The 26,561-nt window shown below is 31.3% G+C and overlaps 1 protein-coding gene across 1 annotated transcript in view; it reads left to right on the top strand.

Moving 5' to 3' along the window:
* Positions 1 to 26,561, top strand: part of LOC107364573 (neuroligin-4, X-linked-like) — a 64,920-nt gene that overhangs the window by 12,665 nt on the left and 25,694 nt on the right. The window contains exons 3-4 of the mRNA XM_015931996.3: positions 18,659 to 18,808; positions 25,706 to 25,891. Of these exons, the coding sequence (XP_015787482.1) occupies positions 18,659 to 18,808; positions 25,706 to 25,891 (336 nt within the window). The remainder of the gene's footprint in view (positions 1 to 18,658; positions 18,809 to 25,705; positions 25,892 to 26,561) is intronic.

Genomic DNA, 26,561 nt, shown 5'->3' with positions numbered 1-26,561 from the left:
ATCACGCAACAATCAACAATCATTCCAAAGCTAACAGTTTAGATCAATAAATGAGTAAATTGATTGAGTTCATTGATTATTGTCAAACTTTATATCAATTCATTCGAAATTAGATTTGTCCCAATTTGTTTCATTTCTTTACTGGAAACTCGATAAATTGCCATTTCGTGCTTTTATCCAATCAAAGGTTTCGATTCCAAGATTAATAAACTCTTGATGGAAACTTCGAATGGCGCCTCAACACGAAAATTAAATCATAAAACAATTTACTTTCATTGATTCGAACAGATTTTAAATAGGAAAGCAAACAATCAATTTCGTCAAGCAATTTCAAAATGTTTCCGAACCAAAATGCTTCTCAAACTCAAGCATTCAATTCTTTCAATATCAACTGATTTGGCCTAAACTAAACCAATGTTCCTCTTTTTGACTAAACTGCAGCTTCGACCTGTATGAGCCTAGCACTCTATTCGAGTGGCAAGACCATCCTCTGAAACTAAGCCACTTTGCTCTGTTCAAAGAGCGAGCATGTTAATCTGCTCAAAAATCGAAATTTTCCTTTACTCCATTTCATAGTAAAATATTAAAGAAAGAATTTGAAATTTTCCCTAAAAATATAATTTAAAGGTTAATAATAGTAGTAATCAGAATTAGCTTCAATAAAGGTAAAAGTTAAGCATTTCGCATTTGATGCTATCATCTGATCTTGAAAAAAAAATTATTCAAATTTGTTTCGATGAAAAGTCCATGTGCTCCAGTCATCTGATTGTGATCCTGGGCTTGTCATGAAAAGATTGAAATTTGAATTGGAAAATAGAATCGGAAACTTTTTCGATTAAAGAAGAAAGGAAAAAACGAAAGAAAAACAAGCTTTTTTATCGTCTCGATAGCGAATTGTTAATCATCCGTCAAATTAAAGTCAATTTCAATGGTGGTCATTACTTGGATTTTGTTGTTAATGCTTTTGTATATCACAATGTTCAACTGAATAAGATGATGTTAAAAGAAACCAAACAACAAGGAAACTGAACGAAACAAATGAAACAAAATAACTTGAATACATCAACTGGTCAATTGATTACAACAATTGATGAAACTTACAACAAATTGTAACAAGAAGAGAGAGAGAGAGAAAGATGAGGAAGAAGAAAAACGGAAAAGCAAAGCAACACTAACAATCTTGATTGTCCATCTCTTTAACCATTTGTTGTTTCACTTTTTGGTCAACATTTCAACTCAACATTTTACTCGATACAGTTTCCATTAAGCAAAAATAATAGCCTCTTTCCAAACAAGGAACAATCATCAACATCAATAAACTCTTTTTATTTATTTATTTTCATGTTCATCATGATTACCTTTGTTTCTGGCCTTTTCCCTGCTCCCGTAACTTTCCTTGTTAATCAGTTCAATTAATATCAGGCAAAGAGTAGTAAAAAAAAGAAGTAGAAAGAGAAACAATAATCCAAATTAATCTCATCAAAATTATTTACTCTCATTGTCTGTGTCACTTAATATTATACATTGTAACATTGTTACCATTAATACTTTCAATTAATTGTTGAACAAGGAAAAAGAATGGCGAAATGAGGAAAAGTTTAAACTCTTTCGACCATTTAGCTATTCTCAAACAATTGCTATTGTAATAACAAGTGAAAGCATTAAAAGTGATAATAGTTATTGTTATTAAAATGTTAACTAATTGCACTGTTAAACACTGTTTTCTCATACATACATAATGAGATCAACTTTTTCTAGTCAGGATTGACCATTGGTATGGAATAAAGTAAACAAGGATGAGGGAAAATTCGCATTTTACTTGTCATTTTTTGTTATCGAAATTGCCAGACTATTTAACTAGCAACATTTGCTGAGAATAAATGAATAACGAAGGGAAATAATCGTTGACTTGGATGGGATTATCAAAACCAGTTACGTAATGGTCATATCCAATTATCGTAATTGATAGCTCAATGCTGGGAGTTCAACTGGGAGTGTTACTGATAATTTGACTGGGAGTTAAATCTCAAGTTTGATCTCAAGTTACTTTGGAATAAGATCGGGAATTATGAGTTTCAATACAAGTTTGACTGATTATTTCTGGGGTTGCCTGGGAGTTGGGATACGAGCATAAGTACTGGGAGCTCAGTTTCCATGTGAGAGGGGAAACAAAAAACAAGCATAAGAAACCTTTCTAGCTGAATCTCGCCGTATGTGTGAAAGAACGTTGTGCTTTCTCTGGACGGCCTAGACATAAATGAGTTACAAGCTACTCCTCTGACTTTGGAGTGGAGTCATAAACTCCACTAGACACTGTGGCTGTAGAAGCAGAAAGTGCATCTCTTGTCTCCAAGTTTTGGCGGGAATATAACCATGATCGAGAGTTTAATTGGAAGCACAACTGAGAATATGTTTTATTAAGAGCTCTGAAAGAAATGAAATGAAATTCTTATTTGTTATTTGTTTTCAGCTGAAAATCTTGTTAGTTATTCAACTCTGTATTGTAAATTGTAATGTTTACCGAAAAATTATTTGTTTACAAAATATAATAAGTTGATTTTTATACATTTTATCTCGATTTTCATGTGCATTGAGCAATTTTGTAAGCATATTCAAACCCTCAAGTGATTATTGCAAAAGTAATAATAACTGGTATAAAAAAATGTAAAAGAATAAAATTTTTTAGTGCAAAAGGAATACGAGAAAAAAAGTCGATTCTTTTCGATAAAATTTTATTCGCATTCTATTCTCTCCCATTTTCACTTTACACTCAACCCTGAGGCAATTTGTTTCAAGTAGTCTTACAACTCAATCAATTGTTACGATCAAGTTACTGTTACTTTTTTGTTTATTAATTTGCTTATTTATTTTTCACTGTTTTCTCTTCTCACAATCAAATAAAGGGTTAAAAATAAAATAATATAAAGAAATAAAAAATTTCACCCAAAGAAATTCAATATTATTCATGAATAACCAAATAAAGAATCGAGTAAAAACTGATTATCAAACTCATAAAAAGCAAGTGACAATGTTCGTTGAAAACAAGAATCAAGTTGAAGCATTAGATCATTGAAGTCAATCCAAACAATTTTCGAGATTATCGTGCTTTGCTGAATATTAAACCAAATGTGCCTCTTATGTGAATACATCTAATAAGTAACCAAGTAATAAATCTAAGCCAATTGACCAACAAAGTAACGGTGTGAAGTCATTAACCTATGAATGACAAACTGCAAGTCTTAACCCAAAAACGAATGACTTGTTTGACTAAAACAAATCACTTAAGTTTTCATTCATCTAAAGCCATTAAAGATTAATCAGAAAAGTGATATCCGAACGCCACAATTTGGAATGAAAATTTTGCAAAAGATTTTTTCTTCTAATGCTCATGAAGATCGCCAAGCAATCGATGGAAGTTAATTAATTGCTTGAAATTTGCAAAAAAACAAACTGAATCCTCAAGACTTTGCTAAAGAAAAGCATTAGCAATTGAATCGAAACAATTTATTCTATCTTTTCAATCTATTTGCAATTCGAAGTAAAATAAATTTAAATGCATTGAGAGGCAACTATTGCTCATGAAATTTTCCATTTATCCAAATTATCTGATTATCTAAATTAATTTTATTTTGTTTCAAGGAAAACAAATGAAAATTTATCGAATAACTTTAAAGTGAAATTGGTGCAATTTGAGTTGAGATGAACTTTGAAAGTGGCAAAAAAGGTTGCACTTGAAAAGTGGAAAAGGCAAAGTTGTATTTGATAATGTTATTACCTGGTTAAACAATGATAAAGTGACGATAAAAGGTAAAGTAAATGTAAACTGATTTCTTGAACGTTTTATTGATAAATTCTTGTTCCACAAATATTTCACCTTTTCTCAGTGTGGTCAACTTGAAAATAAATTGATTTTACATTCTATTTCACCTTTTCTCTTCATCTTTTTACCATCATCATCTTTACCTGGAAACTTTTATCCCTTATCTTCATCTTCATCTTTTTGCTTCTGTTTCACCTTCTACAATTGTTTCCAATCTCAATCTACTTTGACATTGCAAACTTTTACTTTTCCATTTGCTTCATCTTCTGTCACCAAAAGGAGCAAAAAATTGAAATCTTTTCCCATCTTTATTCTCACTCTTTTCACCTCTTCCATTCATCATCATCTGTAAAGTGATACTCACTCTCAACTTGAGAAAGTGCCTTTTCTTGTAATTCCTTTTTTTCTAGTCTTAAATATCGTTCATGTGAATATAATTGTTTTCTTACATTTCATTTATTTTTTCCTTCTCTCTCTTTTTCTCTCTCTTTTTTCATCAATTCCACTTTTCATTCCATCTTCTCCTTTATCCTCATCTTTTTTCATCCTCTTTCAACTTTTCACTGTTTACATTTGCTAATTTTTTTCTCCAATTTCAACTGCATTAACATGCCTTCTGCCTTTTGTTTATCTCATTTGTTTCGTTTCACTTTACATTTACATTGTTTCCATTATTTGTTTTCATTGATTCATAAGTTGCATTGATTATTCAATTGATAATCAGAAAAGGTTGCAGCTTGTTGGAAACTTTTTCAAATCTCTGATTGCGAAGAAAAAAAATCTGAATCTAATCAATCAAATACTCATTAGTTGCATGACAAAAGTCTTGCAGCAAATCTCAGCTCATTTCATTTTCGCTATTGCATTCAATCAGTTTAGCGATTTTTTCAAAGCAAAAATATTTTTGCTATTCCATGGATTAAAGTTTTATAACTTTTATAATTTTCTGGATTCTGAAGTATAAGATTCATTACTTGCAATCATAAGACTAATTCTGAGCTCTCCAGACTGTGAGACATTAAAATTGAGGAAAATTAAAGGGGATTATGCTAAAATGCTTGCTGGTGTCCCAACTACTATGACAATAAGCAAAATTCGTGTTAGGACGCAATTAAATAAAACCGAGAACTGGCTTGGCGCGCTGCAAGTCCAATCCAGTTAACTAACAAAAAATCATTTCGTTGACTTCAACTATCATTTTTGTGGATAACGTGCTGTTGGAGGACTATTGGTCCTATAACTGTGAAAGTTTATGAGGGTAAATTAAAAAATCAAGTTTGCCAAAGATAGAAAGTTCCAAAATTTTTAGTGGATCTAGCTCAACTTCCGAAAACGTGACTTCGATAGTTAAAGATTTCCTATGCTAAAAGGAAGCTAATCTGCCAAATTGCCCACAGTTGAGGCCTATCCAATTTAAAGTGCAAAGTTTTTCTTCAGATGGATGGCTCCCCAAAAACAAAATAGATCGTATAAATCGGATAATCTCAGAGCAATCGACCAAAGTACTCAATGAACATAAAATTTTTTTTGAGTAAAAATTGAGTCCCGTGTTAGTCAAAAAAAATTTTGATCAACGAGAGAGTAACTTTTTACTAACTTTTGACTTTGTTTGGCTAAAAATTCTAAAATGTCAGATTCATTCATTTTTTTAAAATATTTATTGTAATTGTTCAATTTCAATTGCATTTCCAAGATTCAAATAAAATTCAGCTTATGAAAATGAAGAATCTCAAAAAAACGTAATTTTCTTCAAGAAATTTAACTAGTCTTAATCATAAAGGGCCTGTGAGTTCATAATCATTCGGTTTGCTGCTGTAAGAATCTTGGATTGTAATAATCAATTTTGCAAGAATCAAAAAACTGTGAATCGAGATTCTAAATATGTTTGAGATGAAATTTCAGAAATTGATTTGCATAGAAAATAAGAATCATATATAGCAATGAAATGTTTTTGAAAGAATCCAAAAATTGAGAATCTAGTAAATAATTGTTCGTTGCATTTGGACCGAAACGAACATCAAATGAGTAAATCTTGAAGATTTATCTAAATAGAGCAAATATACAGATTTATTGCTGAATCAACCTTTTGAGATTCGATGACTCTTTATGACTTAGAGAATTATTATCAAGCTTAGTGCGGTATAGACCTTATTTATAGCTACATTGATCTTAAGATCCTTTCTATAGCCGAGTGGTGTAAAGCACAAAACAGTGCCGTGTGGGTCCCGGGTTCAAAACCCGCTGGTTTGAGGTAAATTCATGAGAAATGACGCAATAAAAAAAGTAATGATTCCTGAATTGACGAATCTCATTTTTCAGAATAATTTGATTTTGAATCTCAGAATTTTTGGATTCATATCAATTTGAATTTAATTTTTTCCCGCTTTTTTTTGAGCGTTTTGGGACTTCATTTTTACCTGTTTTTGAGTCAAAAAATTTTTTACTCATAAATGAGTAAATTGTCCTATTTTGACTGTTTTTTGACTCACACGGGAGTCACAAATGTTCATTGGGTAACTTTATGAATTTAATCTAAATGTAAAATCGAAATTGATTTAAGCAAACAGGCTCGGATTGAATAATTTATCCATTAGCCATTTAGCGTGAACCTTGAAAATTTCCGAGACCTAGCTTATTTAGCTTGTTAGAAATATTTGAATAACTTTTTTTCATCATATCTTTAATATTTTCGTTGCGTTATAAGCGTCATTCCTCACGAAATACACATCCCACATTTATAGTGATATAATGATAGGTAAAGGTTCCGACAACCTCTATCAGAAAATTGTCTGCGCGATTTCCGCAGAATGGTCTTGTATGACTTCGACCTTGGAAATGACAAATAAGTATCAGCGAAACTTACGTAAACAAAACCTTCGTTTAGTTGGTAAGCCAGGGGTTGATTGACGGCCATAGAAAACATATCTTTCAAACTTATTGCCAGCAGTGTATATTGCCCTGTATTTCGTGGAAAACGCCAGCGAAGAGAGTCGAATTTCGAAATTTTAACCTTTACTGCAATATACAGTGCTATATGGAAAACATAATGTCAACCTGAAAGTAAGACGAGTTATCGACATGTATTGAGTAAAACCCTTGCAAAAGTATCCAATAGAAAGAAAAAAACCCAATTTTTCCCATGTTGAAGAGGAATGAATGCATGAAAAAGACTCGAAGAGAAGATGAAAAAGGTTGATGAACGAAAAATGTATTTTTTCGTTCAACATCAATTTCTCTTTCGATAATTGTCACTTGAAATTTCACCTTCTCTCATCACCTAAACAGGCAAACAGTGGAATAATACTTTTGTCTCTAAAAGTTTACCAACTCTGATGATTTTGAAATTTTCTGATTCTCCCTTGGGTAAGCTTGATGGAATCCTCTTCTCTTTAAAACTTAATATTATTGTCACACACAGACATTGAAACACTGAAAAGTACACAAAAATAGACAGCCAATAACCGTGATAAGTTGCCTTCGTTTCAAGTTTGCTTCCTCATTCCTTCAAAGTGTTTTTCATCCATTTAACCAACCAACAAAAAAATGACCATTAGTTGGCACTATGAGACAACCTTGCACAAGTACAAAAGCATTAGCCAATGTTTCACTCACAATTATCCAAAAAAGTGAAATAAAATGAAATAAGTGAGTAAACTTTGACTTGTCACTTGCAATTAGAAAGAAGAGAAAGAAAGGAGAAAAAAATGCTCGAGTTAAATCATTTGAACAGTTTAAATTGAGCGCATCAAATGAACATTATTGTTCAACTCTTTTACTCCATTTAGTAAACAAACATTGTTTTGATTAAAGCAAAAATTGATAATCACTTTCCATCTCGACACTTGTCACCACACTTGAACCTTTCAAATCGAGCAAAAAAAATTTCGAAAAAGTTTCGAGACGAAATCGAAAAATTTTTAAACTTTCCTTTCATCAAAAAGTTTGTCAAAACTTTCGATTCCAGAAATGACGAAAAAAATGTCGATTTTTGAACATTGCAACAAAATGTAAATGCAAAGAGAATGAAAAAGTGGAATAATAATCATGCAAATGCTAACAATTTTCATGATAATTATGTTCACTTGATAAGTGAAATGTTGATGATGTTGAAGATAAAATAAAAGTGTAATAATGATTATTATGATAATCAAGTGAAAAGAAGAGGGAAAAAAGTTAGGAATTACAAATGTGATAATGATATTAATATTAACAATAATAATCATGATTTTGATAATAAATGTTTTCTGTTTGTTATTTTTTTGTTCTTTACTCATAAAGTTCAACAGAAAAAAGAAGAAGAGCAAATCTGGCAAAAAGAAAAGAAACTTGGAAATTCTTAGACTGATGATGATGAGGTAGAGTAACAATTGCACTTGAATTTTGTTATCAAAAGGAAAGCATCGAAAGAATATCATTATTGATAAAGTGTTCTTTGATGATTCAGTTGAAACAGATAATCTGATTATTTGCTTTATATGATAAAATTGGATAACTTTGAGTATTCATTTTTTTTCTCTTGCAACTTTTTGTTACATCAATTTTGACAATTTTTCCTCTCTTAATGTTTCAGTTTGAATCGTTGGCATTTTAAAGTTGCCCTGAAATGTAACCTTTCATGGGCAATAAAAGTGTTCAATGATAGGAGAATATCAATTGAAGAAAAAAAAATGTCGGATTAGTTGAGAATTGTTTCAATGTGATTTAGCTTTTGCTTTTTTTTCTGCCTGCAATTGATATTGTCTGATGATTATCTTGATCATTATTTTTAAGGGTTTGCCTTCATGGTTTTTGTTGTGATGATGATTCAAGTGTTACAATGCCAGTGGCTATGAAAAATAAGGTTAAAAGTGGAAAATGGAACAAGAAGAAGAAAAAGTGGCGAAAAATTTCAAAGAATAATGTTGATGATCATGTTGAGTTGAGTGTAAGGTGTTTCAATGGGAATACAATGATTACATTGGCTGGGTCAAGAATAATGGTTCAAGTTGAAGTAAAGTAAATTGTCGTTAAGAAGCATTAGTTGACGATCATCATGATGATTATGATGATGTTGATGATGATGATTATGAAAAGAGTTGAATGATTTATGGTTTACCCATGAAAAGCATGAAATACACATTTTCAAGTTTACATTGAGCAGCTTGAAGGGACAAAGAAATTGTTGAAAGGCTAAAGAATGGGTTGGCAACTATTTTTAGGGAATCAATTTTTAATGTCACAAAATAATCCAATCACTATCATTCAATCAATTTACTCAGGTAAACGTTGAATCATTATATTCACTTTTTTTCCTTGTGTCTTGCTTTATGGTTACTCTAAAATCAATTTGATAATCTTTATTCGCTTGGAAACAATTTATTTCACTTGAAACATTATCAACTTGATTAATCTATTAATTTCAATTTTCTTGCTTTTCTTTTTTCAGTTGGGCCACAATGAGAAAAGAATGAGATAAAGACAGGTGAATTCTTGAAAGGCAATTTGGTTGATAGACAATTTTCATTCTTATCAGCTCATCAAAATACAGTAATCTGAATAAGTATGGGATGAAAAATGAGTTTAAACACTTTACTAACCAACATGATGAATTATCAAGGCCGATAACGTTTAGTCGTCACTTAACTGGGGAAAAAAATTACAAGAATTTATCATTTTTTATATTCTTCTCAGAAAAGTTTATCTCCCTTGGATTAGTAGTTTTGATAGAGTGAAAAGTGATTCATCAAAGTTTAATGCGATTTTCCAAACAATCGAATAAATAGAAAAAATTTTCAAAAATTTTTTCTTTTGCTGATCAAGAATCAAAGTTGCAGTTTGATCCAAATCTTGTCATTAATTAGGAGCTGTTGAATAGCTTTAAGTGATCCTAAGCAGTGAGGGTCTTGGGTTGCAATATTGACTCTCTTTCGACCTCTTTTCCGGGAAAAAAATCAATGCTCAATTTTGATTCGCAACTTGCGAGTTCAAAATATTCTTGTATCGTTTCAACTAAAATTCATGAATATTCGTAATCAGAATGAACATCGAATATTTTTTTCTCAATTTTCTCTCGGGGTTGTACTTTTTTTGTTATAGCAAAAATATAGACTCTCGTCATTGGTTGAGGGTCGTTGAAGAGCTCTAAGTGATCCTAAGCAGTGAGGGTCTTCGGTTGCAATATTGGGTCTACTTTAGCCGTTTTACGAGAAGATAATTTCAATTCACAATTGCGAGTTTAAAGTTTTCTCGTTTTATTACTTCTGAAATTTATAAATTTTTGTAATCAGAATGAATTTCGAATATTTTTTCTCATTTTTCTCTGTTGGTTGGGCTTTTTTTGTTACCGCAAAAATATAAACTCACAATTGAGTATTTTTAACTAAAGTTTTAATGGTTTGTTTAAGTCTTTTTAGTGCACGCTTGAGATTTTTTTCATTAATCTGTCAGGAAAAACAAAACTTACTTGAAAAAAGATAATCTCGTAATCGAATCTTTTTTCTTCGTTGCTCCCCTTTCCATTATATTCATTAATCCTTGTAAGCTTCAAGTGCGATTACTTCTAAAAGTATTGGAATCTACTTTTAAACAAAAGGGAACAAAAAAAGTAGGATTCAATTTTCTGTTTTAATCTTACCTGTTACACTACCCACTCTGAATTTACTATTGAATTCAACACTTGATTGTTTTATAATTTATCGAACCATTGATGAGCTGAACCAAAAGTTTGATTGTTTTGAAGAAACACACAAATCAATGTTTTTCTAGAAAACAATTAGTATGAACATGGACTTCATGAACGAGAAAATTTTTTCTAATTCATCATGAAATTCGCGAGTTGAATCTACTTCTTAGCCACAAAGTTTTGTCAGAGTTTCCCCAAAATGAGTCAGAAAAAGTCGATTAAATGCAATGAAGAATCAAAAGATAGCACAAAATGTCCAAGCATTCAAAGCAAAGGCCCAAAAATTGAAATAGCTTTTTCATGGAATTCGAATATTTACGGGGTGTTGAGAAAGTTTATGCAAGGGGGTTGGGTAAAGTTGCGCAAAGAGATGGCGGTAGCTTTAAATATTCGTCTGATAGTCAGAAGATTATGTAATTGTATTGAATTTATTTCAAAATGTCTCATCTTTCTAAACGTGAACAAACTCGAGTTGCAATAAAAACTCTAAATTCGATGTCACTCGATCTCAGTAAGATCAGGAATAAATTGAATATTGATATGCGAACTGTGAAAAAATGGATACAATCACCAGAAATAACCGAAGCTCCTCGTTCTGGTCGACCAACTAAAATTACTCCAATTACAAAGAAGGTGATAGAAGACGAATTGAAGGAGAAAATTGGAGGTTCACTTCGTGCCTGCAGTAGGACACTCAATTATGGTGATGATTATATTGAAAAAGATAAGAAGATCAACTATTCAACAATTCGTAATTTTTTACTAACAACTGATTGGGGAAAAAATGCATACAAGATAAACAAGAAATTTATGCTGTCTGAACGGAATATCAGGGATAGATTGAATTTTGGTCAATTCCTTATGGAAAATGGTTATTGCAATGAAGATGAACTGAGTGAGATGAAAAGATTACATGTTTTATACACCGATGAATCCTGGATTGAATTAAATCATGCTCCGAATTCACAGAATGTAAGATACCGAACTAAAAATATTGCTGATGTGCCTTTTATTTCAGTTCCTAAACACTCAGTAAAAATCATGGTTGTTGGTGGAATCAGCGGATTTGGAAAAACTGAGCTAATTATTGTCCCTGAAAAACAAACAATCACAGCCGACTATTATCAAACAAACATTCTACCAACTTACTTCAAAGCAATAACTGATCCTACTATTATGCCGAATCCAAATCTCGCAGTGTTACAACAGGATGGTGCTCCTGCTCATTCTGCTAATAGATCACTTCAATTAATTAGATCAGTCCTTGGTGATGACCATTGGAGTAAAGGCCGATGGCCTGGAGGATCTCCAGATTTGAATCCCATAGAGCATGTATGGGCAATATTACAGGATTCAGTTCATATAAATCCACCACCTAAGAACAAACAAGAGCTCATTCTAAGAGTAACCGATGTGTGGAACAATTTAGACATAAATTATTTAAAGAAACTAAATAATTCACTGAAAAACAGAATAGAAGAATTGTTTAAAAATAATGGAAAACATACTTCTTATTGAAAAAAATAAACAAACCATTTCTTGTCTCTACGCAGCTGAGGGAAATTTTTCCCCTTGCATAAACTTTCTCAACACGCTATACAGATTAATAAACTATCGATATCGTCCTGAAGCTAAATTCTAGATGAAAGGCTGAAAGAACCAGATTTAATTTAAAAGTCTAATTCCTTTGCTTGACCATCGCGAAGATGGAAATTGTATTTGCATGAAAAACTTGAAACTAACCTCAAGGCAAATGAATTCACTTTTCAGGCAAAAAACTTTAGAATGAGAATTAAATGATAAAAAATCAATTCAAAGTAATTTTCTGCTTAAAACTGCAATTTGGAAAAATTCCTAATTAGAACAATTGAAACTGAACAAAATGAAAGCCTGAAAGCAAAAAGAAAATGTAATCATTCTTTGTGAATAAACTATTAATAATTACATTTTCATCCAACAAAATGCTCATTAAGAATCGAGCAAAAAAAGATGATTAAATGATGCTGATTGAGTCTCAATTTATCAACCCTTTTTGACCGTGTAAGCACCATTTGATGAGCCAAAAAATCATTCAATTACAAGATTATGAAAATGAATGGAAAAGAAGAAAGTCTCGAGAAATTGGAATGAAAAGGATTGTGAATTAATTGGAAAATGCAGATCATTTTTGCTTCATTTAATTTGGTTAAAGTTTTCCTCTTTTACAGAGATTCATTTCTTCATTGAAAAGATTAATTAACTTTGCAAGAAAAAAAAGTTGTATTTGGCTTTTTGGGTTCATTTTGATGGTGTTTTGAATGTTGAAAGAAAGCTTTAAAACGCTCTTTAACTATAAACTTTTCATTTGCATTTCAATTTGTAATATTAACAATGGGCAAATTTATTTTTATTGATGAAAAGCAATGGAAAAAAGAGGCAAAAAGAAGTAAAGAAAAAAAGTTTGCTTCGACAAATTGCATTTTAATTGTTGATTTTTTTGCCTCTTTTACAAGACGCAATAATAGTTAAACTTGATTTATTGGTTAAATTAGTTGAAATGTGAGGCTAAAATGTCAAATTGTTATTTAATTAATTGAATTAAATGTGAATAGGGAATGAAAATTATCTGCTGCAACAGTTTACTGAACAAATGTTCAACTCTATTGAGATTTGCGGCTGTTATTGAAATCAAAAGCAAGCTTCTTCAGTTAACATCTTTCATTTATTCAAATAAACTGATCAACATTGAAATATGTTCATTCCTTTGGTTGCTTTGAGTCGAACCTTTTGTCTTGGCAAATGTTCAACTCTAAATATTGATCAATTTGTTCAATCATTTCCTTCCAATTAAGTTCAATAGTTAATCAATCTTTTAAAACAAATTCTGCAATTGATTAAAGTTTCGTTTCAATTGATATAAAAGAGTTTATTGATTCGTTTTGAGGAGAGAGAAAAAAATCTGAATAAAATTCGATTATCATGTAAATTCTGTAATTCTCAGTCTTGATCATGAACAAGCGTAAATAATCCCTGTGATTATCGTCATTAAGCTTTTCGAGTTTTATGATGAAAGTGTTTATGGAAATGCTGAGCTCGAAAAGTTTGGTTTTGTTCAATAACAATATTGATTGGAAAAGAAAAAGAAATTTTTTCTTCCAAAAGTGTGAATAAAGTGTGACCCAAACATGCTTGTTTACATGGTCATCAGAGTCTTGAGTGGCCATTCTTACCTTGAATTTATCCTTGAGTTTCTCCTTCTATTACAATGATTCTGGAAACTAAATAAACGACGAGGAAAAAAACCAATAGCAAAGAAAAAGTCTTTTTTGTCATTTTCTTTTTGCTTCTTGTTAACATCTTTTCTGGTCACTTTGTCCTTTTCTCAAGTCTTGTCCATTTCCAGGAAACAGGAAATGAATTGACGATCAGTAAAAAGTGTTTACTTTCTGATCACTTTTTTCTCACCCTCTAATCTCTATTAATCTGTAAATCTGTATAAATCTGTGTTCATAAACAATCTCGGCATTCATCTCAATTCGTCATTCAAATGATTCCAGGCTTCATTTTCAGAGATTCACTGATGCACTCAATGAGAATGGGAAAAGGTTGTTGGACAAGAGAATCTCAAGTTGAAAGTCATCATGAATATCATAGTTGATGATGCTCTTGGAATGTCGAGTATTTAAACAAGAAAATAGTTGCTCAATAACAACAATTATTATCATGTAAAGTTGATCTCTTGAAAGACTCAAGATCAACACAAAGTCTAATTAGACGATTGCAATTGACAGTCTATCAAACTGTTCATAATTGAACATCACCAAACAGGCCCAAAAAAATCATTTTCGTTGACGAAAAGTGGCTTCTTTTAGAAATGGAAAAATCGTGAAAATTTCGCTTCCATGTTATCACGTTGCTCAATCTTGCATTATTTACTAATGTTGAGTTTTCTAGTTTGTCATGATAACCATAATTAGAGTCAGTTTATCATCACCAAAAACATTGATACAAAAAGAGAAGAAAAAAGAAGGGAAAAGTTGTCATTCCTTGACTTCATCTTATCATTGTTCAGCATCTTTGGATATTCTTATTCAGTCACTTACGCTTGAAACTCTATAAGAAACTCACACACTCAGATACACACAATGTTGGTTTATAATTGAAAGTAATTTTACTTTTATATAACAATGTTCAACATAAAAAATGTTATTATTCATTTGATTTGATTCAACTTGTTTCTCTTTACTCTTCGCTCATTTCACCTTTAAATTCAACTTTATCGTAATAACTTTCATTAAATTTGTTATTGTTGTTATTTATCTTACCGTTTTCTTGTTGCCTTCCTTCTCTGAGCTTCCCTTTCCATACACATCATCATTCTGATTACTTTTAATTTAATTGAATTACCTTGTTACATCAATTTTGTGTGTAGAATAAACTTTATCCCTTTCGTCTTGATACATCAGCTTTAACTGTTTTTCATTGTTATTTATTAGACTCAATTATAATGGTTAAACTTTGAGATGAAATTTTCCCTTTTTCCCTCTCGTTCCTTGAAAACTTTGAAAATTTTCACCAAATTGTTTTCTGCACTCACTGTAATAATGAACAAAATTAATTTATCGTGAAATTTGTAAAGACCAAACAATTATTCAATGATTTAAAGGAAACTGCCAAAACTTGAAGAATGAACAATTTACAAGCAAAATTTTCACTCTCAGAGCATTTTCACAATGAACTTTGAGAAATATAATAAGATCCAAGAAAATAATTATTACTCCAAGGATAATTTTCCCTCCTAGTAAAATTCTGCCTGAATTTCGTCAATCCGCATCAAAATATAATTTTTACTGTCAGTTCGACTGCAATTAGAACATTGCTCATCGATGCTTTTTCTACTTTTGAATTTCTATCACAATTAGCAACTCTAAAATATTAATAAAAGTATTCTAATAGGATTCCTTCAAGAGAAATATGAGCTCCAAGAATTTCGTCAATTCCAGGCTTGCACACGATTATCACTCCCACACCAGTTTCAATTATAAGAACATCTCTAATCGGTTTGTTTTTTTGTAGTTCTGTTAGTTATATTTCTAAGATAGTTTCTCTTTAGCATTCTAATTTTTTCCGGTGCAGAATTTCGTCGATTTTGAACTGAAGAATAATTATTACTCCCACTTCAGCTCTGATCCCAGAATATATTCGTCTTCAAAATTAATTTACATTCCGATTATAATTAGTCTAAAGATAATTTTCTATTTACTTTCACCCTCTAAGCAATGTCGTCAATTCCTGTATCAAGTGTCACTATAAACATCAGAGAGACAATTTGCTTTGCATAAGCCCACGCACTGGGACTGTGACGAGTCTAGTCTTCCCAATGGGCATAAATACATTAATTATGCACTGAGAAAGTCGATCCATTTCGGAAGAAGTGTACCACTTATTGACGTCTAAGCACCATCTACAGCCAATCGATTGTAGATTTATTGTTCAATATTGTCCAAATCGCTTTTATATTACCTCTATCACCAGGCAAGTCGACGATATTGATGCTCTCTACCACTAACTGTATCAATTTTAAAAGGTTCATTGGCTGCGAAAGAAAACTGAAAAAGAACTTGAAATTTGCCTATTGAATTAATCAAGCGTACCGTGTCACATTAGATGCAAAATCATAACCCAACATTTGCAAAGGCATACTTTATGTATCTTTACTCGAAGAAAAGCCAAGCTTTATTGAATCTCATTAAGCCAATAAATTTTTCTTTATTTTGCCATCTTTTTTGTATCAATTGATCACAAATGGAGCAAATTTATGGCAAAAAATTTGCTCCATTTACCGAGCAAGAAGAAGAAAGGAAAAAAATGTTTATTTCGTAAACGTGAAAAGTAAAAATTTGTCAACTTATTCAAAACGTCGTTCACTGTTATCCATAAACACATTACCTTTGGAGCATTTTAACGAGTTTGAAAAGCAAAAGTTGAAATTGCCATAAAAATAATGTTTTCCAATAATAAATTTTTACCTTCAATTGTTCAAGTCAATAATGCGAAACAAAAAAGGCAAGTTAAATGTAACATTTTGATTAATTTGGTTGCAACTTGAAATTTCAATATTGGATAATCGAAAGCGAAAAGAGTAAACATTGGAATAAAAATCTCGTTCATGCTTTCCCTGTAAACTTGCAAGGTAAAAATTGAACAATTTAAAGACTAATTTGTTTTCCCGAAAAAAAAGAAACAAAAATACTTGAAAGTGTAGATACATTGTTGTCATATTAATGCGCCGTTTATTGCTCTCATACTCAATATTCATTGTCTAAGATTCGACAGATTCACATTCTCTCTTCATCTTTACCGAGAGAAAAAAGAAAAAGTTTTCAGTGGAAAAACAATTGAGACGCTTTAGATGTTAATATCATTCTCAGATATCATGGAGGCAAAGTAACAAAAAGTAAGAATATTGCAATTCTGACAAACAATATCACCTTTAATATCATATTTATGGTGAAAAGAAAAGCTAAAGCTTCATGTTTGCTTGACATATTTTGATAAGTTTTTGTTATTATCAATCCATCAATTGTCATTGGAAATATTTTTCATATTCAAAATTGTGTTCACAAAAGAATGGCGAAAATAGTCTCAACATTTGAATTATCATTTTTATTGCACAGTCAACTATTCCAGAGAAATGCCAATTTCTCAAAATTTAAGCACAAAATTGCAATCACAAGCCAATAAAATGTTTCCATCAAGTCTTCGAAAGCTCAAAGTCGACAGTAGAGATGAAAATACGACTCAAGAAGATCGTTTAGCGACAAAAAACGAAAACTGTTTTCTTCTTTTGCATTTAGTGATCGTTTAGATCAGAACAAGAGTTTAATTTTGTTTGACTAATTGTTTGAAAACTGTTCATTTCTGTTCATTAAACAACTTCAAGCACATCATAAGTTCATCATTTGAATAGCAATAAAAGCTTTGAAGTTGAACAGTAAAGGCAACAGAAATGTATCCAAATGTGAATAATTTTACGAAGTTAATTGCATTGTAATAATAATTTGACTACTTTGGATAAACATTCAATTGTCAATTAACTCTTGACGAGTGTATAAATTGTCTCAACTCATCAAGTGACTTATTCAAAAGACTATTATTCCATTCAATTTGAAGCGACGAAGATTAAACTGATCAACCAATTGTAAGCCACAATTAACCTGGTCAAATCTACTCTCCACTAGACCAGAAAATGATTATAAGTAATCAAGTTTAAACCATTTCGAGAGAAAACGAGTTTTTGCGTTCAATGATTCATTTCTCAGGCAAAAGTTAAATGCAGCAAAAGAAGAGTTGAAAAATTTCCATTTTTCAAGTTCATTTCCAATTCATATGGCATCTCATCATGGTCAACCATTAACAGTGAAGCTTCTCTTGAAACGTTGACCTGATTCTGTGAATGGCAACTTTACAAGAGAAAACTTTAAAAAAGAGGAAAAAAAGAAAACGAAATTGATGTAAACATTTGAACGAAAATGTAAAGAAGAGCAAATAGAGGCACAAACAAGATGAAAGAGACTCGAACATATTGCAATCTTGAAATGTTGTAGGTGAAATGGTGAATAAGAAGAGGTTAATGTTCAATTTGAATCAACATTGAATATCAAAGAATATAAAAGAGTTGAAACTTTTGCTCTTCTTGTTCGCTACTTGAACAAGCAAATTTTCTCCTCTCATATCATGAAGACGAGATGCATTTAAATTGACAGATTTCATTTCAATATTTTCATCACATTTGGTCCAACATAATTTGCTAAAACTTTACACTCATAATCAAACTTTATTATTACAACTGTAACTAACATCAAAATAACTCCAAACACACTTAATTACAAAGTCAACATTCCTCATTTGCATTGTGTTAACACTTGCCAAAGAAACTTATTCAATAATCAATAATTCCATCATCAATAGAACAATGTTCAGCAGTGATACAATTACACTTGCGAACGTTTTGCATTGAAAAAAACCCTTGGAATTTGAATCTTTATATAAACTCAAAACACGAAAAGTGTATAAGTTTCATCTCTTCCAACTTCAAGTTTGATCTCTAAAACTTTTCACGCAAACTTAATCTTTGATTCAACTCGGGACTTTAGACGAAATTTTCATTCCTGTTAAAACTTTTCTTTACTTTGCAGCCTCAAATGAAATGACCAAGTTGCCTGTTATCGTTTTTATTCACGGTGAATCGTATGAATGGAACTCAGGATCGAGCTATGATGGATCAGTTTTGTCGAGCTTTGGTAACGTTGTTGTGGTCACAATCAACTATCGTTTAGGTGTTTTAGGTGAGTTGAATGAATCATTTTTTCTGGCGCTTCTGTCAAAGTTCCTTTCAATTTCCAAACTCAATCAAGCTAATAATATTGTGATAATAACTGGCAAATACAAGAGTTGATAATGTTAATTCATGTTAATAAATGTGATGATATTCAATGTTTCCTTTAAACTTTCAAGAATAACTTTTTTTTATCTTTTTTGATACTTTTTTCTTTAGACATGGTAAACAAGCTGGAAAATGCATGTTATTTTAACCATTTTGTTGATCCATTTGAATATGAATTATTCATTAATTTAATTTGAAAATGCAACAGAAAAAAAAGTTATTTAACTTTATTCAAGTTTGACAATAATGATACCAATGTTGTACATTAAAAGAAAAACAAACGATATTGAATATTGAAAGGAATTTTTTGCTCATTTTAATTCACTTTTGATGGAAAAACATTTTGCAACTTTAATTAAATATGCCAATCATGGCAAGGTGCATAGTTGAGCTGCATTATGAGACTGAATATTGTCGTGCCTTGAAGTCAATCTCCAAGTATTTTAATGAGAATCGATGGAAAATTTGAAATAATTTTTGAAGAAAAAAAATTACGAAAAATGTTGGTCTAATCAACTTGGATTAGTTTTGGGTAAAGCGAAAGGAATGTGAAATGTTACGGAAATTGGTTATTGATTTGGAGCAAACATTTTACTCGGAGTTTATGGATAAACTTTTGTGAATAACAACTGGAGATTTGAAACATTTCTGGACACTTTTTGGAAAAGGAAATGAAAGGAAAGATGATTAAGATGATGGAAAAAGGGTGAAAAAAGGACGAAATTGAATTGACGAAAAAAAGTCAGATGAAGAAGAGTGTAATCGGAATGGGCAAGAAGACGAAGAAGATGAAAAGATGAAGAAGAGTAAAGAAGAGTGAAAAGGCGAGAAATATTTTGTTTGATAGATTGGCTCAATTTTATTCGTTCCGCTGAGTTTGCATATTGATCGGTGATGATGATGATAACAAGGATAAAGCTTGATAAGATGTGTGTCTGGGAGTGAGAAAATGATGCAAAAAGAAGGCAAATAAATGGGAAAAGAAGAAAAAGAAAGGCGAAATTTTAAGTGAGATGATAATACCAGTGTTAGGAGTTCAACTGATGATGGTGATGATGATGACGATAAGATACAAGATAGAAAATGTGAATATTCAGAAGGAAAAAAGAAAAAACGTTTTCGAAAAAGAAAAAGTATAAAAGGTTGAAAAAGTAAATTCTGTTTACCAAGAATCTGAATAAGCATAAGTTGCAAATCTGGCGAAATATCTTTTCCTTTTCTCAATCACATTTATTAATATATATAAATATGAAAAGACACAAAAGATATTAATATCAGTTTCTCTTTACTCCTTGTTTCCATCTTTTTATTTTATTACATTTTCCATCACTAAAAATGGATTGAAGAAAATGTTTGACGAAAAAAAGTGAATATTTCTTGTCAATAGCAAGAAGCCATTATTATCCAACGATAAATGTTTCATGATGAATTTGGTGCGATTCAATGAATTTAAAAGATTTTGTTTTCGATTTTTTAAACTTTCTTTTTGAATGACAATGTTGGTCAACTCTGACTTTGGTCATTGACTTTTGACGTTCAACAATTGATTGATTTAATTAAAGGTGATTTACTTTCGAGCTTTTGCTTGACAAGCTTTTTGTCTAGAACCATTTACACTCGCAATTTGAACCATTTCTCATTATGAAAACTCGATTTTTTCTCTCTTCTCAATCTCGCCTTTTTTCCTCTTCTTCTCATCGTCTTATTTACTTGTTCAAGGGTAAGTTAATGGTTTGATCCATCATGGTGATGATGATGAAGATGTAAGTCAGTCCATGTCCATTATGTGATTGACGATGAGCCTGTTGTCCAACCTTTCAATCTTTCACTTTACTCTTGTTTCTCAATGCTTATTATTATTAACATTATTTATTATTATTATATACATTAGGATGGGCCAAGGTGAGATGAATGATAATATTTTTTGGCTCTTCCCGTAAAGATCTTCAATCTACTTTAACTTGACCATAATTTGAGTTGAATCAGTTGTGATGCAGATGACAGGTTTCTGGTCAACTAGAGTCCAGAAAATGATTTACCTCTCTTTTCACACTTTTCACCCTTCACCTCATTTTCAAGGGTAAACAATCTTTGCCATTTCAATTTCTTTCCTTGTTCCCCATCATACTTCAATCGTTTCATCATCAATATCATCTCACCATTTCGTGATATCTTTCCTCATCTGTCACTAATGCTCATCGTTTAAGGCTTCTGATTTTCTCGCCTTCCTTTGCTCAGAACTTTATCAACTGCAATTGATCATTTGATTTGTCAATTTACATCAACACCTGATCAGTTACGAGCAAGGCAGCAAAGCTCCAACCCTTGATTGATGCCATTTCCATCATCTTAACCAAGTACAATTAGATGGTTACAAATAGACTAATACGCTGTATTTAGCTTGAAAAAAGCAAACACTTACTAAGAATAGTCGATGTAAAGAAACTTTTATTAACTTAAACTCGGACTAGATTCTCTATCAATTGTTCGTGCCACAGCTCGAGTCTTTGGGCAGCTCGACTGAAAAGCTTCTCTGGTTTATATTGAGCAAAGCATTTGATGAGTTTGAAACTTTTCTCTTTCCTCTTATTCTCCAATTCGTTTTCCTAAATCTAAATTTTACATCCCAGAAAGCATTGAACCAGGAGCAAAGTGAATAAAATCTGAATTGAAGTCACTCAACTTTTCTTTCCCTTAACCATTTGCAATATAAGAGGGAAAAGGTTTACTCTGAGACTCATTTTTGTCACATCATCAAAACGATCACAAAGTAAACTTGGAAGGAAGGAAAACAGAAGGAACAAAAAACGTTTACGTTGATATGACAAGTTAGATTAACTTCACTTAGAAAACTTTGTATAACGTTGAAACGCTTGAAACATTGTATTGACCATGAAAGGATACAATTGTGAGCATTTCAACCTTTTCTTCTCTTCCATAGAAAATCAATTAAAATGAGGAAAAAATATGAAAGCAAAAAATGGACTCCAAGAGTAGAGTAAAAAACACGATCCAAAGACTGTCAATCAAATGATTTTCATCAGTCAAATGAACCAACCTCATCATTCCTCGATGCAATTGATTCTCATGCTGAACATAATTCCATGCACTTTTCATCTTGCAAGCAATATTGTCGACTGTATCGCTACTTAACTTGGCACAGTCTTCAAAGGAAGAAAAGGATTGAACCAAGAAAAAGTTGAACGTTGATAAACGCTTTAAATGATACAAATTGATTGTTTACCATTTACGTCAAACATTATTATTCTATATCAATCATAGTTGATATAATAAGCAATAATAATGATAATATCATTTGTTATTTTACTTCATTGGATAACATGAAAATAATTGACTATTGATTTAATAGGTTAAAACAGAATCAATGTTTACCTATTTTTTTGCTTCTCTTGATGATGATGTTGTTTACTTGGGCATTATGATGCGTATTATTATACAGAAGATTACGATTAAGTTAAAGACCCACATCAGTTGACCAATATTTGCAAGTAATACCAATTAGTTTTAGTTGTACAGTTGATTGTAACACTGATTTTTGTTGTTTTTCTCCTTTTTTCTTCTTCTTTTTCTTCTTTCCATTTCCTTTTGCCATTCTCACCGTTTCGAGTAAAAACCTTTACCTTTCTTGGCTTACTTTCTTCTTCTTCCTCATTTAATCATCATGTTATCAAGAAGAGGCAAGGAAAAGTTGAAATGAATCGAGTGACAATCTTATCAGATCAGGATACATCTTGTGCTGTGAATTCAGTCAACAGTAACCAATTGAATGAACACATGAAATCATTTTCAGCCTCAAAGTTACTTTAGTTTATTACTTTTAGATGTTCATTGAATGTCCCAAGTCAGATAAAGATTTAAATCGCTCAAATTCTGGGAATGGAACAACTGGATACAAAAAGTTTCTTTCCAACACCTGTATTTCCGTAGTTCATTTCTAAGACAAAGAATTAGTAGTATTAGGAATACCGTGTTTCCGCACAAAGAAGGCCAGAGCTTATTCATCAAAATTCTCACTAATTAGCCCTTGGATTTTCTCATTAATTAGCCGCAATGCTATAACTCTATTGAAAAAAAAAACTGGGCTTATTCAAATAGAGTAAAAAGGGGGAATAAGTGAAGTTTTCATTAATAAGCTCTGGCCTTCTTTGTGCGGAAACACGGTAGTTAGATTGCAAAACGTCTCAGAGCTTAAACTCTTTAGTCATGTTGCAAGTCTTTAGTTGCAATGTCAACTTTCCAACAGAGAAACTAAAAAACGGGAATAATAGATACTGTAAGAAGAGGGATTGCTAGTTCGGATCAAGCTTCGATATTATTTCTTAGCTTTGCTAAGGAATTATGTTCACTCTAAAGATGTATCGCAGCATTTCTTGAAGGGCTAAGCTAAAGTACAATGAATCAAAATCGTTGCTAATAGAATCAAAGTAAGATCTTATTCTCAACTCTTTGGCTCACTGTTAAGCTGAGAAAACGCCAAAAATGTGAACAGTCAATAAGACGGAAGATAGAAGAAAATCGAATGTCATATTTCTCTTGATAGTTAGTCAAGATAGGTAGTTTAGCACTGGAATCTTTGAGTGTTGAATCTATTTGTTTCGTTGTTTTCAATACAGACTTGAAGCTTCAAACTTCGTTGTTTAGAATGAATTTCTGGCTGAGGAAGAACACTTTTTGTCTCTAAAAATGGCTTAAAACCAGGCAAAAGAGATTGAGGTTTTCTTTGAGGCTTAAAACACAACAAAAGATTTCAAAGTTTCGCTCTTTAGCTCATTATTCAGCTAAGGAAACGTCAAGAAAAAGAACAATAACTAAGCCAAAAGACAGAAGAAAATTGAATGTCACATTTCTCTTTATAAGGCTTGAATTCCGACATTACATACACTCATAACGAATACGATAGCTGGTCAAAAAGACCAGAGTTTAGCCCTGGCTTTTCTGAATGTTGAATCTATTTGCTTCGTTCTTTTCAATCAAGACTTGAAGCTTTGATGCTCACAAAAAAGGCACAAAATCTTAATATTGTAAGCAAATGTTTGGTAAAGGAAGGCAAATTTACAATTCAAATGAAATCAATTTCCATGGTAAGCAAATCAAAACAATAAATAAAACTGAACGTAAAAACTAGTTTATTAATAATTCATTTAATGTTCATTTTCAGTTGTACTTTTCGTTTTGTTTCTCCATTGATTTCAACTATTCATCTCATTAACAAGTATCATGTAAAATTGGTTTGAATGTAGAGCACAAAATGCGTAAAAAGTAAGTTTAAATTGGCAAAACGAAAGAAATGGGAAGAAGGAAAAAGGTCAAAACAATAATAATTTCATTTCAATTGAATCACTTTGCCAACAAATATTCAATTGATTACAATGAAAAGCCACGAAAAGGAGTAAACAGTAAAGTAGAGTTTAAAGTTGAACAAACTAAGGCAACTATTATTATCAATTTATAACAGGCAAACATTAAATGCAACTGCAACACTCCCAGTAATGAAACTTTCAACATTGAACAACCTTAGTGTTTCCCATTTTTTTGATTGATTAAACTCTTTACCTTGAAATGAACCAGCAAAACGAAGCCACTGATTTCAATTTTAAAACAAAATTAGTTTCAATTCTTATTCCTCGCACTTTTGCCTTATAATTGTTTGATTTTTCCCTCGATCTTTCCTTTCTTCTCCATTCATTTCACACTCACATGGCAAGCAACAATTCAAATTAGGATTAAACTCTATTCAGTAGAACATTCGTACAGAAAAGTTTAATTTTCTTTTTCGTTCATACAATGCTTTACGTATCAAACGATTCTATTTTCAAATTATTCATCGAAATATTGAAATGGAAAAATTGATCAAAGTGTTCGATTCGATGAAACTGAGCAGTTTTCAGTTCAAGTTAAGTGTGCATTTATTGACATTTTATTAGCATTTTGAGAAACTCTGTCCAACTTTGAATTGGAATTGAATGTAAATGCAGATCTTTTTGCCTTTGATTATCACTAAACCAATATTCAGTTCTAATTGAGTTGAGATATTGTGTTTCTACTGTAATTCGAGTCTCTTATCACCATAATGATCATGTGGGTTGAAGATACTAAAAGATGCTAAAAGAATCGAAAAAAATTGAGTTTCCTTTTTTTCTCGTGTAACTAGTTGAATAGACTAGAGACAGAGTGGAATTAATACATCTTTTTTACACTTTTTCTCGGTCTCTTGGTTCACCTTTTTAATACCTTATTATCAAAGAGTAGCTCATATTTAGAATGAAGTTGCTCAGAATTACATCTTATCTCCATAATAACCTGTAAATACTTTACATATCATAATGAAAATATTATTCACCTATTTTTTAGACTAAACTTTCTTTACCATGAAACAAAACAGTAAATGCTCAAAGTTTTTCATAAACAGTAGAGTATTAGCATCAATAGGATTAACACGAGAAAATAAAAATGAACGATAATAATCAAGACTTAAGAAGATTGGTCATGAAAAATTGTTTCTATTTTGACTTTCATATTCTTTACTCTGTTGGTTTATTCACACAGAATTATCAGCTGCATAATTGGAGTTTCACCTTTAAAAATATTCTTTTGTGCCATTAGTTAACTCGAACAATTTCAGTTCGAAGAAAATCTATTCTCTGTTGCATCGAAAGTACTATTGCATCTTAAATCATATCAACTCTTGAATTTCTTGTATCACTTTAATTTCCATTTCAATCGACTTTTGGAATTTTTTACAATCGAATGTTTTCGCTTTTTTGTTATTCGATGTTAGGATTTTTTCCTGCCTTGGATGGAAGTTCGAGAGGAAATTTCGGCCTTATGGATCAAGTCGCAGCTCTTCATTGGGTCCAAGAAAATATTGCTGGATTCGGCGGTGATCCAACCAATGTGACTGTGTTTGGTCATGGTCAAGGAGCAGCTTGTATCAACATATTAATGGTGTCACCGATGGCTAAAGGTAAGAAGCTCTCAACATTTCAATCAAGTTCAAGATGTTTATTTACATTGAACTGAATCAAATGAAACACGATAACATTATCTCTACTTGAATTACTTATACAAAAGCAAAGGTGAAATAAGCTTGTTTCATTATTTCAGGCTGAATATCATTTTTCAATTTCAATCATTTTATGTTAACTAGAATTGAAGGAAAAAAGTGGAAAAAATTTTCATTTAAACTCTTGTTAGGTGAACAATGAAAAATTATTTTTCCACTTTTTTCTTTACCAAAACCACTTAAATTACAATTTCAAGTGTTTATTCAAAATTTGATTAATTTCATTGACAATCCTTTATTCAAACAATTGCTCACAAAACAAAAAACAAAATTTCTCTTTTGATACTTTTCCTAACGAATTAAAGCGAGCAGAAATGCCGAGAAATAGCAAAAAATATCTAGTTATTAATAGCTGTGAAAATGGAAAATGAAAATTTTCCAAAAATTAAACTCGATGTAAATTCCAATATAGTTTGATTCAAGTTTGTTGACGTTGAATTTTTACTTGAAAAAGCTTTGCTAACGATTCTTGCTACGAAAGAAAAAAGTCGAAGAAAATTATCTTCAGGAAAAATGTCAGTTTCATGCGAATTACGAAACAAGTTCAACTACAGAATCTGCAAACTCAACC

Source organism: Tetranychus urticae, chromosome 1 (genome assembly GCF_039701765.1).
Source record: "Tetranychus urticae isolate SD_2017Ah chromosome 1, NJAU_TeUrti_SD_1.0, whole genome shotgun sequence".
Taxonomy (NCBI): Eukaryota; Metazoa; Arthropoda; class Arachnida; order Trombidiformes; family Tetranychidae; genus Tetranychus; species Tetranychus urticae.
Note: the sequence above shows the minus strand (reverse complement) of the source record. Positions and strands in the feature narration are given on the sequence as shown.